General features: G+C 39.9%; 1 protein-coding gene across 1 annotated transcript in view; it reads left to right on the top strand.

Moving 5' to 3' along the window:
* Positions 1-16,720, top strand: part of setbp1 (SET binding protein 1) — a 56,976-nt gene extending 40,256 nt beyond the window's left edge. Inside the window, exons 3-4 of the mRNA XM_017451524.3 lie at positions 6,320-9,629; positions 12,631-16,720. Coding sequence (XP_017307013.1) covers positions 6,320-9,629; positions 12,631-13,133 — 3,813 coding nt within the window. The 3' untranslated portion in view covers positions 13,134-16,720. The remainder of the gene's footprint in view (positions 1-6,319; positions 9,630-12,630) is intronic.
* The last annotated feature ends 744 nt before the right edge of the window (positions 16,721-17,464 follow it).

Below are 17,464 nucleotides of genomic sequence, written 5' to 3'. Positions count from 1 at the left end.
TATCACAGATTAGTTTTTACATAAGGATATGTACGTATGTGTATTCTAAAACCTGAAATCTGTGGCTTGAAGCCAGCTTGTTTTTGAACATGAAAGTCTGAAAATCAGTCCTGCTCAATTCAGCCGTGCAAAAAAATAAAAAATTGCATTTGAGCTGCTGAACATACCCTATGAAGTAAATAATCTTATTTGATGACTTTCAGGTTATAATGAAATGACTAATAACGAAGCAGATGCAGTTTGGATCTTTGTCTCTAGAGAATGCAATTGGATCAGTGTCACATTGATCCTGGTTGAAACTGGTTGGCATTTTGTCTAGAGGCTCGAAATGGTTTCAAACAAATGCCTCAGGTAATTGGAGACAGCATTTCCAGATCAGGTGAGTGACATCCTATCCAGGTGTGTGTTACTGAAGGCAACAGGGCTGCTGAAGTGTAAGGGCTATCGAACAAGTCAGCACTGGCTTTCAGCAGAGCACGCACTCGAAATGTTACCAGACACTGCCTTACAAATGCTGTAACTTGAGCAATTAGCTTTGCTTCTTCAAGCTATGCCGAGACAAAGCCCTGGACATTGGAGCTTGCTTTTGGTCCTATAGATACCACCGGCACATGAAGCCAGTCTGTGTGCTTTAGCCCGTGCATTTTTGTTAATTCGGTTTAATTCGATTAGTTTTTATTTATATAAGCACATTTAACAATGGACATTGTTACAAAGCAGCTTTACAGATATCCAGATATAGATATGCATTTAGATTGATCCCTAATGTGCAAGCCAGAGGCGACAGTGGCAAGGAAAAACTCCCTGAGACGACATGAAGAAGAAACCTTGAGAGGAACCAGACTCAAACTGAAGCTCATCCTCTAGGTGACAGTGGATAGTGAGAATATAAATCATTACTCTTCTGAAGTTGTATACTATTGTGTCAAGCAGTGCTAAGTGTGATCTTCAGTATAAGCAGTATTTAGCTTTAAATGGGCGGGGTATCTGAAAAGTCAGGAACCAACTAGAGTAAAACTACACATTTTGTGTTTATTATTTACAACATATGCTCTATATGTTCACCCGTATGCTCTATGGATTTTCTAAGCTGCTGTGTCATGTTTTTGTGGATTTTGCTCAGCATATTTGGATTGACGTTTTTATTCAACATATTCACATTGGTTCCTGACTTTTCGGACACCCTGTATAATATCCAGGTGACCTTTTCCACTGTTTAATGATTGAGACTTGAACATAGTTTTTAGCATGTGCTATCATATTTAGTGTATCTAGGTGGTACCATACACAGGAACCTCTCAGCAAACTTTAGGCTATCCACGTGGGGCCATCCAGCAAGTCATTCTCAGGTTAAGGAGGCTCCAAGCTGAAGTAGAGTATCAGGATGGACCAGGCAGCGCTTTAAGGCAGGCATCTCATCAGGCGGCAGGAGTAAAATATGTAGCTTGACAGAGAGAGATTGAGAGGACCGAAAGTATTATGGATGCGCATATCCTGTAGTGCTTTAAGAGGATGTATATTGTGCACAGAGTGCAAGCATTGGCAAAACTAGCTATGACAGCATAAATAATAAGCAGAGCCAGAAGGAAACCAGGCATGAGGGCAACCCTGGAACATAAAGCAGCCAGCCACTCCACCGTGAACCAACTGAGTGTGAGAGTGGGGGAGCAACAGCATTCAAACATCCCAGTTTACCGAAACACTCTATGCCCATGGATCCTCCAGATCTGCACCTTCACCTAAGACTGTAATTATTAACAAAAGGCTTGACTAAGAAAATAGGTTTATCAGCCTAGACTTAAAGACAGAGACTGTGTCTGAGTCCCAAACACTAATTAGAAGGCTGCTCCATAACTGTGAGGCTTTGTAAGAAACAAGTTCTGTTGTGCTGTTGTTATTCTAGGTACCAACAAAAAGCCTGCACCTTTTGATGAAAGTAGGCGTGGCGGTTCATAAAAGACCAAAAGTTTGCTTAGGTACTGGTGTGCGAGACCTTTATAGGTCACTAGTATTTTATAATCAATGTGGTATTTTGTGGTCAGGTAGGTGTTGATAAGATACGGGTGGTCAAATCTTCTTTTCTAGTAAGGACTCTGACTGCTGCATTCTGAACTAACCGGAGCTTGTTTATGCAACTACCGGAACATCCAGACATTACAATAGTCCATCCTAGAAGTGACGAAAACATGGACTCGTTTTTCTGCATCCTGTAGTGGCATTATATTTCTTATTTGGCCAATATTTCTGAGATAAAAGAAGAATATCCTAGTTATATTATCTACATGAACTGAGAGACTGGAGTCAATAATCACACCAAGGTCTTTTACTGCACCCCATGATGCAACTGAAATGCCACCCAAAGTCATTACATAATCTCAAAGCTTGCTGCAATCTTCTTCATCAGAGAACTAACTAATAAACTCTTATCACAAATAAACCTATTACTAATGACGGAAGAAGAATGATTAAACATCTTGCACTCAACACACCGAACGAGCTCAAAATGTCAACATGTCCTGTTGAATGTTAAACGTACCTTTTAGTTGCAGCTTTCTGGTGATGATTTTAAGCCGAGCTTAAAAATCTGCTGTGGGCGGCTTCCGTAAAAACACTAACCAAAAAGCATTCTTTGGAAAAAAAAATGAAGAAGTGGTATAAAGAGAAAGTGAAAAGGCAACAGATGAAGACAAATGCGCTGCAATAAAAATAATTTTTTAATGTTTCATTTAAACAGACACAGGGGAGGATCTCTCAGCAAGCGATGTGAAAACAGGCCTTTTTTACGCTCTCTGTTCCATATTGACTCCATGTGTATTTTGAGAAAAAGCCTGAACTTCACCTGAATGCCAAATGTCAAACGAACCCTCACAATCCAGTGTCTGCTTTATCACGAACATCTCTGTCCCCCCCTCCTTCTCTATATTGTCTCTATGTGTATTTGGAAAAGGTCAGAACTTGGCTGGTGATGTTGTGTTATGAAAGCAGGCTTGTTGACTGCTCGACTGTCGGTCTGAAACACAAAAAGACAGTGCTTCTCCTGGATAGGATTTAAGCAGAGGCAGAGCAATTTTGGCTTGACTATCAGTTGGGGAGGGTTGTGATGATTGGCTCAGTACGTTTCTGGCTATTTTGGGTGGCTCTGACTCATGGTATCCCTTGGTAACCAAACACACAAGAGGCCAATGAGGCTTTGGCCAGCTTCTTTGGCTGGACATAGGAAGGAAGGGGGGAATAAAATGAACAACAAAAACTGACAAAAAAATGAAGGTTTGCGGGAGGGGGGTAAGGAAAGCAGCAACAGCATGCCAAATGCAGCTTATTACATTGAGAGCGACTGTAATCTCAGCCGCCTTTTCTATGTCTGTTTATGTGCTCTGCGTCTGACTCATCTCCCAGAGATGGGCTTAGAGAGAAGCAGGGGGCCGCTATGATTTTGGAGCACATTGAGCCAAACAACCCAGTGGCCCTGCCAGAACTGCCTTTCTGTCTGCCACAGATAGGAGGTCCTCTTTAGAGAACACATAAGTCATTTATGACTGTACTTTATTGCTGGGGAGACTCTGGGTATCAACATATCTGACACAACATGTGCGAATGTGCAGGCTCATCACAGTCCAAAATCTGATGCAGCACCTCAAAAGACAGTGGAAAACTATGTATGAAATTGTTTTTGGAAAGAAAAAAAAAAAAGGTTTTGTATTTCTAATTTTCCAGTCTACTAGTCTGTGAGAGCCATGTTCTTTCATTGTATTATTTATTTCCCACCTGACATGCTTTCTTTTTGGTAGGGACAGTGTCAGATTATGAATGAAAAGGATATTGTGAGTAAGAGGAAAGGGAAATCATCATCAGATAATAAGAGTGACTGGGAAAGGCTTTAAGAAATCTGTTGTTCTTCATCTCATGTCACTCTCTTCACACTGATGTGGTTTTAATGGAGTTTGAATAACAGGCCTGCCATCTTCAATGTAGATGTTACGCAATCTTACTGATATTGCTGTGGAAACATCGGGTAGGAGGAATATAATGCCATTTAGGCAAATTAAAGGGCAGCCAAGAGACTTGGCATGCTGTAGCCGAGACTGTATCCTGTGGGCCAGCAAGATCACAAATTCCTTCCAGGATTACAGGATTAAGAAGCTGAAAGTTGATGCAGTTTCTCACAGATGAGGGGAAAAATAAAAAGGACACGGCTGGCAGAGGGGTGACGTACCATTAACGCATGCTCTGCTTTAATTAAAAGCTAATGATTGAATGATATTGGAGAAGATTAGACTGAATGATGACTCCTGAAACACACATATACACAAGCCATCCTTGGACACTTTGCCATAGCATGCTGCGTGTGTAATAACTGAGTGTGATTGCAACAGCTGCATAAGGTAGATAAAGGTCCTGCCTGTATTCTTTTGATGACGGGGCGGATGAGAAGTTGCTTTATGCTGATTGCGAACGTGAGGAATGTCAAAGAATGAAGTTGCAGATAGTGGAAGTGGTTTACTGTAGTTTTCTCTCTCTAGGTTTTTATAGATGGGCTGCCAAGTCTTTGTCAAAAGCAGCCGATGTGGGTATGTCTTAAAACTGCGCAATCTTGATTTGAAGACACTATCTCTCGGGCTTACATTCACCCCCTTCTTCCACCTTTGGTAGTATTGCAATCAGGAACTGAAATGGACTTAACTGGGATGAAGCTACACAATAGCAATAGCAGTAGTTTTAAAAAGGGTGACGTTTTGTTTTTTTTTGTTGTTTTTTTGCTAAAAGTGATTGCTGTGAAACCCTTAATTTAGCTCTACTGTAATCAGTTGTCATCCGAAATCGCATAATTAGTGTGACTTTAAACTGTATGAAATTAAAGTGTCACATGCCTCAGCTCCTGTAAGGCACCAGACTTTGTTAGAAATCATGCCTAAACAAACATCATCATGAAGACTAAGGAGCTATTAAGACAATTCCTGGACACAGTTCTGGAGGAGTATCAATCATTGTTTGGTTATAGAAAATATTGCACAGCTGGAACTCTGCCTAGAGGAGGCCATCCACAAAAATCAGTGAGCAGTTAAGGTGGGCATTAATCAGCAAAGCAGCCATGAGGCCATGGTAATGGTCAATATGATGCTACCACCACCATGCATCACTTTGGGGTGGTGTTCTCAGGATGATTGTTGCATTGATGCAGGTCACAAATCAAGCCTGTTTTGTGTAAATTAATGACATAATATCCCAATTAAGTCCATTTCTGTTTCAAGTTTGATGTGGTGAGTACTGTATTTTTACATACAGTGCTTTCATCTCTCCTGGTTGTCAACTCTTAAGACTGCTTACAGAAACATGATTTCACTCTTGCAGGCATGAGGCTTCAGGCTTATCAGTCATTTTTACAGTGCAGGGACTTAAACACATGAGACTCCGGGACACTAAATGATGCTCTTGTGTTGTAATCTGAGTCATGCCACAAAGTGACTGTGACAAAGATTTTAACCCATGATGTGTGTTTTCACTTCACAATCGATTCTTTGTAGTGCTGTTTGTAGCTGGAGAAAGTGAGACACACGTCTGCCTGCATGTTTGTTTTTCAAGCACTCGCAATTTTTGTACCTGGAGAATTAACTAAACAAAAACAAACAACCCGACATTTAAATGTTTTGTAGAAAATGCAGAGTATGTTTGAGCATGTTTTGAAGGGATACTGTAAGGCTGTGAAACCCATGTGACTCCAGATGTAAGCTAATCTGTAACCACAATACAGACTGCTACATGTCAGCTGCAGTAAAATGGAAGCTGACCTGATGAAAAACAAAGTTGTGGTTAAACTTCTTTACCGCTTGTAGCTGTTGGCTTTGAAAACAGGATGGCTTTACAGAACCTATAGTTGTATCAAGATGCTGATCTTGCAGATCTGGCGTTTCTACCAGTCCAAACCACAAACTCTCAAAGGCTTGCACAATAGTGCAAAATATCTATATACTTTCCTCTAGGTGTGTCCCACTAACAGAGGAATAGGAGCAATATTGCACAAGTTGTTATGGTGTTGTTTGTGATAGTTAAATGTGAATATTTCTGTATAATTACACCAAAAACAGCAAACATTTAGTTTTGCTATCCATGACTTTAGAATTTGACAATTTACTACGAAAAGGAATGTACATTTGATGATATATAAATGTAAATAATGAGTTGTTGAATCATGCAATCTGTCATTAGAACCAAATTTGAAAAAGTTGTGTACTATTATGTATTAAAATGTTATTTTGTACTAATAATTTTCCCTGTTTTTTTTTTATTTTTATTTTTTATTTTTTTATTTTTATTTTTTTAGACCTATGAGAGGCCTTTCAGAGTTGTGGCTCAAAATGACAACAACATGATGGATGTCCTAGGGGAGAACCTGAGACCAAAACATGAGCCCAAAACTGACATTCACCAACTGGATTGGACAAAGCCAATTTTAAGAGAGTCAACATCCCAGGGGGACCAAGCGAGAGATCCGGAATCAAAACAAGAATCAACATTCAAAAACAAGAACCTTCTGTCAGAGGTCAACACCCCCTTCTCAAAGACACAAGTTAAAAAGGTCACAGAAGGTTCATCTGGAAGTCTGTTTACCTCGGAAATGACTTGTCCAGGTTCTGACTCACAGGCTACTTCTCCAGCTGATATAACAATGAGTGCACTAGCAGAATCAAATATGTTGATACACTCCTCTCTAAGCAAGGAAAGAGGTTTGCAGGAGGTCACTGAGCAAGTCTTTGGGAACATCAAAAGGAAGTATGGCAGAAGGGCTTTGACCACCCATAATGGAGACCTGCCCTGGGCAAAAAAGGCTGACAAAGAGAGTGAGAAAACAGCACAAGACAATACAAAGAATAAACTATTTAACGCTGAAAAAACTGAGACTCAGAGGGAGGAGGTAGAAAAATCAATGAAGAGACCAGAGGGTGATTTCAAAACAGTACCAAACTGTGTTCCTCATCACACAGATGAACCTAAAAGCAGAAAGAAGAAAAGCAGACGATTAACTGAAGATAACAACATTCTGGAAGACATACAAACAACACAGACAGTAGAAATGAAAGATAAGTCTGACCAAGGTGCTACAAAACCTAAAGTAGCAAACAAAATGGAATTGAGTACAGGAAAGCAATTTGGTATAGATTCACAGAAGCTGGGGGAAGAGAGTGCAGCAGCAGGGCCAACTGTGGAAATTTCTGAGAATAGGCACAAGAAGAACCCAGTTGGGAGACCACAATCATTGATTGATCCAGAGAAGCAAGCAGATGGGAGGCAATCAAAGTTCAAGGACAGATGGGTTTATTTGAAATCTAAGAACTCTGCTCCCCACAAAGACCTTAATCCAGCGTTGCCCATTGGAGAACCACCCTCTGCTTTCCCCATTACACCATCCAGCCCACTATACACCAACACAAACAGTCTGACAGTCATTACCCCCATAAAGAAAAAACGGGGTAGGCCTAAAAAACAACCACTACTTACTGTGGAGACAATTCATGAAGGAACATCAACCAGTCCTGTAAGTCCTATCAACCAGGATTCACCTAGCACTTCAAAGAGGAGGAGGAAGAAACATAATTTGTCAAAAATAATGCAACAGGCCTTAAATAATTCTCCAGCTTTACCAGAGGTGAAATGTAAGAGAACAGGCCAGGTTGGTATCCTTAAAAGGAAAACAACTAAGAAAGTGAAACTGGTTAAAATGCAGAGCATTTTGAATGAACTTCTGTCCTCTTCTAACACTGGTAACCTGGCTTTGAAATCGAATGTTCCAGTTTCCTGTGCCGTGTCAACTGTGGCATCGACAATTGAAGCCCGTTTAGGCAAGCAAATCAACGTCAGCAAACGTGGAACCATTTACATAGGCAAAAAACGAGGGAGGAAGCCCAAAGCTGAGCTTCAGACTCAGCAAGATGAGCACAAAGCCAATGATGAGCACTTGTTGCCTGTTTCAAGTCAGTTTGAGAACCTTCTAGTGCCTTCTAATTCATCATCAACAACCAGAATGCCTTCTCCCAGGGTCATGCAGTCTCTCTCAGCTCAGTCCTTAGCAGGTGGACTAGCACACCATGCCACCACAGAAACCAGCCAGCATGACCTGAAGACCATGCCAAATCTACAGCCTATCAGTGCTTTGCCCACAAAAACTCAGAAGGGCTTGCTCAGTAGTAGCTGGAAACTCTCTCCTCCAAGACTTATGGCCAACTCACCATCTCATCTGTCTGAAGTGGCATCTATCAAAGAGGTCACCCTGTCTCCAGTTAGTGAGTCCCATAGTGAAGAGACAATCCCAAGTGATAGTGGCATTGGTACTGACAATAACAGCACATCAGATCAGACTGAGAAAGGTCCAGCATCTCGCAGGAGGTACTCCTTTGATCTTTGTGGTTTTGAAGCAGCAGAGGCTGCTGTGCTGGAGGCTACCAATAAAACAAACAGAGGGCATTATCAGAAGCATGCAACATCAGTGGCTATGGAAAACTTTCTTGCCCAAGAAAGCCTCAAGAAACAGAAACATCGACGGAAGCGAAAGGGTCTAACAAGTAGGGACGATCTTCAGTTTCTTGCTGACCTCGAGGAACTCATTACCAAGTTCCAGGTCTTCCGAATTTCCCACCGCAGCTACAAGTTTTACCATGAGAACTCTTACCCCAGCATTTTCCGCCTAAACTTTGACCACTACTACCCTATGCCCTACTACCCCTATGATCCTGTGCACTATCTTCGCAGGAGTTCTGAAAAGTCAAAGAGAAGACGTGGCAGGCCAGCCAAATCAGCTGAACCTATAACAAAGATGCCTTTCATACAAGGGTTTGGCTACTCAGCAGCCAGTGGCAATTACTATGCACCCTACGCAATGCCTTACACAGCCATGCCACTTGCCACAAGTATGATGAACATGGGGTATTATGGGCAGTATCCTCCTCCTTTGTATCTGTCCCATGCACTTGGATCTTCAGGAACTCATCTCATGCGGCCTCCGGTTCCTCCACCAAAGTTCCACTCCAGTGGTTTGTCCAGCCTCTCTGCTGGCAGCAGACATAGGATGAAGAGCATGCCCCATGAGATGTCTTCTCCCAGGATGGGTGACACTCATCATCCATCAAGCAGCTGCATGGCGAGTGTCTGTCTCCACAAACGCAAACACAAGCATAAGCACAAACATAAGGAGGAGCAGCACTCAGTCCCACAGAGAGAGAACCTTGGTGGACTCTTTAGTGGAGCCCTGCCTCTTTCTAAGATAAAGGACAAGCAGAGGAGCCAGCAAAATATGGATACTTCATCCAAGACGTCCAGGAACTACTTCGAAGTAGACACACTCTCATCGTTGTCCTTATCGGACTCTCAGAACTGTAAACATCCTCGAGAAGAGCCACTGAACAACTTCCTGAACATGTGCACTAAGCAACCACATGAACGGCTGCGAGCCAACCAGGACCAGCCACTGGACCCATTCAAGGGCCAGCACTTACAAGATGAGGGTTCTCACATCCGGAGTAGGAGGAATAGCTTGGAAGAGTTTGCAACATACAATGAGGGGAGCATGGCACCTTTTCAGAACAACACTGAAGAGAGGATGAAGCAGATGTACCATTGTGGCAACACAGCCATCACAGGTCAGGAAATTGTAGTTTTTGTTTTTGTTTGTTTAATGAATATAAGAAAAAATATGTGAAGTTGAGAATATTATGGCAAATTACAATTGAATTTGAGATCGACATTATTGACATTATCGTGGTGTGTTTAAGAGTGGGGTATTCTGCATAAAAATGTAAAAAGACAAAAAGAAAAAAAAACAAATATGCCCATTTGAGTACTTTGTATATTGTAGTTGGAACATCTGGCAAGGCAGGCGTAATGCATGGATGGAGACAACTATAATTCACAAATTTCTCCTTCCTCCCTTTTCACCTCTGTTGCTTGCCAATGGTTTTCTTAGAAATATATTATTCACACATTTTGATTTACTTTCTACTGACATGCAATAAAAACCCTCTCCCCATATTAAAAGAGTTGGCCAGCAGCCAGCGTTTTAATGAATCCAGCCTACTCCAGTAGAGGGGAATTGCAAGCCCAAGGCTCAGTTAGATTACATTTTTGCTCCTTGGGGAAAATAGGAAGATGAGTCACATGCTGCCTTGCCTGTACTACCATCCACTTCTATGAATTACCACTAAATTTCAAACACCTTGGAGCAGTAATAGAGCACTAAGGTGCACATCATGCTCAGGTTTACATCTGATTTGGTGTCAGGATGTGTTTTTGTGTGTTTTGACAGCATAACAAATTACTAAACTTGCTTTTTGTCTGCATTGACATGAGTGATAAGTGATGTTTAGCTGTAATTTATACAAATTTTCATCCACTTCATTAGAATTAATTAGTTCTATTTGCCACAGCTTCATGATATTACTATACATTCCCTGGGAAGACAGTCAGTCATTTAGAATCTCTTTGTAACTCATTTTTATTAATCTAAATGAAAAGCATTGGCGAACCCAACTGTGGTAAACCAAATACCACAATTAATGCTAGAGTGTCTTTAGGCTCGAGGAAGCAGGTAATTTTCATGTTTATTGGTCGCTGTAAATATACATAAAACACCTATAAGCATATTAATTGCCTGATATTTTAATTCAATTCCGTGTAAGTTTTTAGTCAGTAACTTGTATTAAACGTTAGATATTTGGCAAAGGAAACTAAGTGGATGTGGTCATTTCAGTTCGATGAGAAATATGACCCACTGGCAAGCTCTTGAAAGCCTCCTCGCGCGTCATGTAGCAGTTTCCACATATGGCCCAGTTTGAGCTGATGGAAACTGAATGTAAAGATCTTTCAGTATACTAAACCCTGCTTACCTTGGGCCTGCTTGCTCTTTTAACTTTACGCATCCTGATTTCCTTGGACATGAATTAGGCCCGTCTTCAGCAGTTTTTACAAGGTCTTTATGAACAGTAGGCTGTGCAGTGTTTTTTTTTTTTTTTTTTTTTTTTTTTTAAACAATCATATTTTCTAACTCTGGGACTTTGCTATATTTATTCTACGCATTTCTCATAACCATTTCCTATTTCTCTACCACAGTGACTATTAATAAAATGAACAAGGTCTACAGGCAAAAGCCAATTGAATGATGTTGCACTTTGTATTTCTTTTTTAAACACATTTTTAAAATGGTTTAGCTTTAAAGAATGGAATTTTGTTAGCGTGCTGATGGGAATGGGGCCTCCACCTATGTGCCGAGACTGGAGTTGTGGGAGAGCAGCAGGGTGAGGCCATAAATTGGCTCCACTAATGAAAACAGTGTGTGCAGGATGCAGGTAGAGGTTTCAGAGGATAAATGAGTTGTGACACTCCCTTTGAAAATGAATGTCTTTTTTCCTCCCTCCTTGATTTGTTGGCATTTGGAGAGACTCATTGAGGTTCCCAGTGATAAACCAGGGCCAGAGAGGGAAGGCTTTTCCATTCATGCTGGCCATTTATTATTTTATTGAAATCAAATGAGCAGCCTCATTGACATGGGTTATTGACCTAGAAAAAATCTTTTAGCAATCTGCTCATTTGCGTATGTTGCCTTTATCCAGGTTTAGTTCATTTGTGAATTTGATTTGGACTTCAGAGTAACTTCTAGACGGTGGCTGATTATATGTTGAGAACAGACAGAGAGAATAAATACTATACTAAATATTATACCTTATTATGCATTTCTAAAGAAAATAATATTAGGACGGCGTGCTGATAATGTTTGTGTAGTTTCTAATGTTGTATGTGTTCGATGTTTAAGTGCGAGTCAAGTCTTTCAGATCTTTTACATGGAAATAAATACATTTGCACTGATCCCGGTCCAGTAATGCAAACCGCTGACAAAATATCTTCCACAATTGTCTTATTTGTTTCCTTGGATGCCTAACCAGTTGGACTGGCACTCAGCATGGAGGAGAAAGTAAATGAGTGCATTCTCCAGAGACAGAAGGGTCTAGGGGAGATTTTTTGATGCGGAACACACATTTTATGCGGCTTTATGCCGTCTGAACTCATTTCAGACAAGGCTGCCAGAAACCCAACATTTCCTGTGCTCTGGGCTTCCTTCCAGGGCTCAGACGCAAAGTGGAGAGGCAGTAGATTAATCACTGATGTATCTGAGGCCACCTAGTTTATTACTCACACTTCCAGTGCTGTCTATTCAGTACAGAAGTGAATTCTGGGTGCTTGCACATAGAGAGATTAGAGGAATGGCTCCATGCATGCTAATTAAACGCATGGATGTAGTTATGCACAAGTCAAGTGTTAAGTGCTTTGTAGTGCCATATTTCTTTCTGCTCATGGGATGTAATATAAGTGTGCCTTTGTCTTTGGTCATTTCAGTCTGGTAGTGAAATGCATTTTGGATGCCTGTCACACATTGATATATAGTTTGGAAAAACAGTATCTAACTTGTATCTAACATGTGTGCTATTATTTACATTTGGCAGCATGGATGGGTGAATTCATCCACTGGCCCTCAATTGATCTGATATTTGATCTTCTACTATTTCAGCCTTTTTGACAGATCGTTGCTGTTGCACTTCATCGTAACTCTTCACTGCAATTTTTAACCATCACAACTCTTTTCTTAAACAGAACTGGGCTCCTACAAGAAGAGGTACACGCTGCAGGAGATTGAGGAGATGCAGAGCGATGTGCGGAAAAAACACGCATTCTCCAAGATCCTCACCAGCAAGAGAAGCCTAGACCACGTCAACAAGATCCTGAAGGTCAAGCGGCTCCAGCGGCAGGCCAAGACGGGCAACAATGTGGTGAAGCGGCGGAGGGGGAGACCGCGAAAGCAGACACTTGCTCCCAGTGATGGCTTCTTGCCTCAGATGCCTGTGCTGGAAAAGTGCATGGACTTTCCAGGCAAAAGGAACCTCCACAGCAGCCCGATGCTCACCCAGCCAGAGTTCTCCAGCCATGACTCCATCACAGATGCCATCGAAGCAGTGGTACACCAGGCCCGGGCACAGCCCAATCCACAGACCCCACAGATGGCTAAACCCTACCCTAAATATCAGCCAGAGGAGCAGCTAGATCGGCCAGTACGGCGAGGCAGGGGAAGCAGAAGGGATGAACCAGCTTCTCATTAAGGGTTTCATTAACAGTGCACTGTGAGTTTGACTTGCACTCCAACCTTTGGATAATTTCTAGGCATTATGGTTGTCTTTTCTTTTAATCAGCTCTACTGAACTGTACTTCATGGGCATTCTGTGAGAATCATGAATGTGGTCTAAAAAGTGCCCCACTTTCACATTGTATATGCCATCACCACAATCTCTCTTTTTTTTTTAAATGGAAATGTTCTTGTTTTGAGCTTTTTACTCTCCCAAAGCCCATAAGGATTTTGAAACAATGGCTATAGCCATGATCTTACCAGCAAGTGTAAATGAAATTTTTTTGAATTTCTAATACAGTACTGTGCACTTTTGGGGTTTCTTTGCCTTTTTGGTTCTCTCAAGTCAAAGCACAGTGATTATGATAAAGATCAGTGTCAGGAAACTGGTCATCTCACACACACACACACACACACACACACACACACACACACACACACACACACACACACACACACACACACACACACACACACACACACACACACACACACACACACACACACACACACTTGCCTGCGCTCAGGTTTGTTCCGGGCATGAACTAATGGCAATACCCTTGAATTGAATGAGACTCTTCTACTATCTCCGATGGCTATAGTTTAATTGTACATAGAAGCGTAATCTACAAACATTACAAAGTGAAAGTATTTTAGATTTACCTGTACTGTCACCATATCAACTAGAAAACTGTACAATATTCAAATAATGTTTTAACCAAATATTAGACATAGATGTGACATACAAAAGCTTGTGTTCAAATGCAAATGAAACCTACAGTATTTATTAATCACACCATAACGAAGTGGATGCATCACAGATTGAAGGATTGTATTCGACAATGGCAGTGTGTAAAGTCAAACCTTCAAAAAACCATAGCTATATACATTATACAATATACTCTGTTCATCATGCATGGAACTAAAAAAAAAAAAAAAAATCCTATTCTTGCATTTAAAAGCAACACAGCACTTACTCCAGTCTCCTTATATGTATTACAGATTAGTATTACACATTGTCAGTGATTATTTTTATTTGAATAACCAACAATATCTGGAAAATATTTTTAGTAATATCCGTTAATATCGGTGATTTCAGTCAGTTGCTTGGCAAACAGAGTAACTGAGTGGCCTTTTCCAGAGTCTATTTGAGAACGTGCCTGCTCATAGTAGTAATATAAAAAATATTATTACTTTATTACTTATAAAGTAATAAAATATATTGACATAATGGTCAGTATTAGATATCCACACAACCAAAGGATCAGTCGTGTTGTAGTTCATATTATAGGTGGATTTTGGTTTAGGTGCTTGTAGAAAGTGTAACAGGTGGAAATGTGTGGATCCGAGATGTTAGACTTCATTACTGTATACAGCTTAGCATCTGAAACCAGGCTTCAGTATAGTGCAGTGGTTCTACGCTCTTTTAGAAATGTATATTCAACTGGTCGTAATGCAGAAAGCGCTGTCGTGTGGTTTATTTCTCAGTTGTTTCATATATGTGCCTTATGTTTGTCAATAAGTCCATAACATTTCAGCTACAGGGAACTATGAATGGCAAGAAATAATGCTTAAATTACACATATATTATTAGTATCTACACATGGTCATGAATGTACATATGCCTGCTCTTTTCTCCTGCTCCTTAGATCGGTTATTGTTTAGACGCACATACGCAGATAAGATCAGATGAGTCATATTAAAATGATCTGCTTTCTAGGTAGCTTGCTGATGTGAGATATTGATGTTGATCAACGGTATTGATTTGAATCAGGAGGGTCTGTGTGTCAAACTGTCAAAGGTCAAACTGTGCTCGCGACAATTCAAACAAGACCACAGTACATACAAAAAACAGGTACAAAACGTCCAAACAAATGTTCCAGCACCAGTTAAGAGATCACGGCACGTGCGTTCTAAATTACTATGCATCGGGTTCTACCTGCAAATTGACAGAAGAAATGACTTTTTACGTTGGGTTTTTTTGTTTGTTTGTCCCCCCCCCACTGTTGAGTTCAATTTGTCAAAGTGGTCTTATGGAAAATGATCTGTAACCTGTATTTTTTTTTTCTTTCTTTCTTTTATTTTTTTTTTTGCAAACAAATGACTATCAATATTTTATTTGATAATTTTTTTTTATTTTATTTCCAAATCTTAATGCTGCCTAGGGCAGAAAAAAAATAATAAAATCAGCCACTGAGCAGCGGAGCCTTAATCATGTTACATTACATTCAATAAAGTAAACCCTGTAAATAGTCGAATCACCTGTCTGTTACTGAACAGCTCACAATGTGGGCTGGCGCTTCTTGTTAAGAATAATGCCGGAAATTTGAACACACCGTAGCCCAGAGCCGAAGTCTGCGCAGCTTAAATGAACATTTTGTCCGAGCAGAACATGGAATCAGAGAATGACTTATGGTGCATTAGAGCCAAGTCAGATTTGGCAGCTATTCCCTTCTGCCTGTGGTACTACATTGGTCACTTCAGCATGTCTCCTGTTTAGGATTGGCACCTCAAACCACCTGGACGCTTAGCCAAAAATCAAGACCTGCATCACTCAGTGCTAAACTGAAAAAGCAAACCAAATTATATATAGTAGCAGTATTCCAAAACAGTACCATCAGTCTTTAGTTTATCAAGGAGGTGTTAATAGCAAGGTGTTTGGCAGCTCATATTTTCTCTACCAGCTGATAAAATGGTGCCTTGTGAAATAAAGGTGTTTGTTTTTTCCCCCTTTTACATTCTAGCTGTTCAACAATAATCATAACTCATTAGGCTGTTTTGTGTCGTGTAAATATTGTGACCTGACCTGCTCTAACTTCATGAACGAGATCGCATATAAAACATCAATTTCATCCGAATATTATCAACATGTTCATGTATTAAGCTCTAATGCTATTGAAGAAATTCCAGTGCAAATGAAGTATTAATTGAAGGGTAAATTACTCACCAAGGGCACAACATGAGCTAAATTCTGCGTTTTTGTTTTTGTTTTGTTTTTTAATAGGTACTTTGACCATTTTGATAATGCTTTACATTTTCTGAACCTGCATGCCCTAATTGATTGTATGCACAAAAATTGTGAAGAATATGGAATTTCAATTTGGAGATCTTATACATTGTTTGATAAGTTTTTTGAAGAACTAGTTTTTAATTCATAAAACATTTTTTTGTAAATTGTATGAATATGAGGAAAAAAAAAAAGAAGCAATTAAAGGACATATATAGGAAAGAATAAATATTGAGATACGCAAGCATATGCATTGTACATAAATGTATGTAGGAATACGCCCTCATGTTTTTGTGTACCTGTGTATACACACGTTTAAAGATATGTATACTGCACTGTACATATGTACATACATTTAAGCTCGCATGTGTTTGGTCATATTTGTTGTTCATGATCTTGTAGAAAGTTCTTTTTTATTATTTCTCTTTCAAGTTCAACTTTTTTGTGCAACCATCTCAGTGCAGTATTGAGCACTTAAATACACTTGATCTTGCTCATGTCATTCATTGTGCAAAAAAAATAATAAAATAAAAAGGAAAAGGAATTTATCTAATTTATCTAATTCTGTGGGGTTTTTTTTATTTGTAGGTACTAGACCTTGTTCTCAATTAATTTTATATATCATGTCAGTTGTGGACAAATCACTACACTGGGTGCCGTGGACACGCAGATATGAGGGTTTTGTTGGGGTTTTTTTCCTTCAATATATCGTTTATAGCAGGTTTAACAACTAGATAAAGAAATAAATATCCTACTCCCCACTGACGTTTGAAAATTAACCCTTTCTTCTGGTGCACTTCACAAATTTTCCATCAAGGATGCTAATATAGTGTGCTACATGGTCAAAAACTTGATAATTTCCCCTTTTCTGTATTAATGCACTTAACTAGCGAACTAGCTCACCATATGTTACCATGTTATTTTAACTACCACTTATTACCCACGTCAATAAGATTCCTGGGCAACCAAATCATGGAAGAGGGCAGCACTCCACTTTCCCAGTGGGCTAACTAATACATTTTTGGTTTCTCCTGTCATTAATAGTTATATTCACTCTTACATAAAATTAAAAATATTGGATTCCAAATGAGTTAACGATAACCTGCTTTAGAATAAATAACATTACAGAGTTTATATTTATGATATGTGGTTCTGTGATAAATGGTTCCTTTTGAACAGGTTATACTCATCAACAAGCGCATCACCTGCCTGTAAAGAACAGTATTAGATGCACATTTTCCTAATTTATACTCCAAATCTGATTACAATGAAAAGGAAATCTAATTGAAGCTTTATTGTGC

Source organism: Ictalurus punctatus, chromosome 22, assembly GCF_001660625.3.
Source record: "Ictalurus punctatus breed USDA103 chromosome 22, Coco_2.0, whole genome shotgun sequence".
Lineage (NCBI taxonomy): Eukaryota > Metazoa > Chordata > Actinopteri > Siluriformes > Ictaluridae > Ictalurus > Ictalurus punctatus.
Note: the sequence above shows the minus strand (reverse complement) of the source record. Positions and strands in the feature narration are given on the sequence as shown.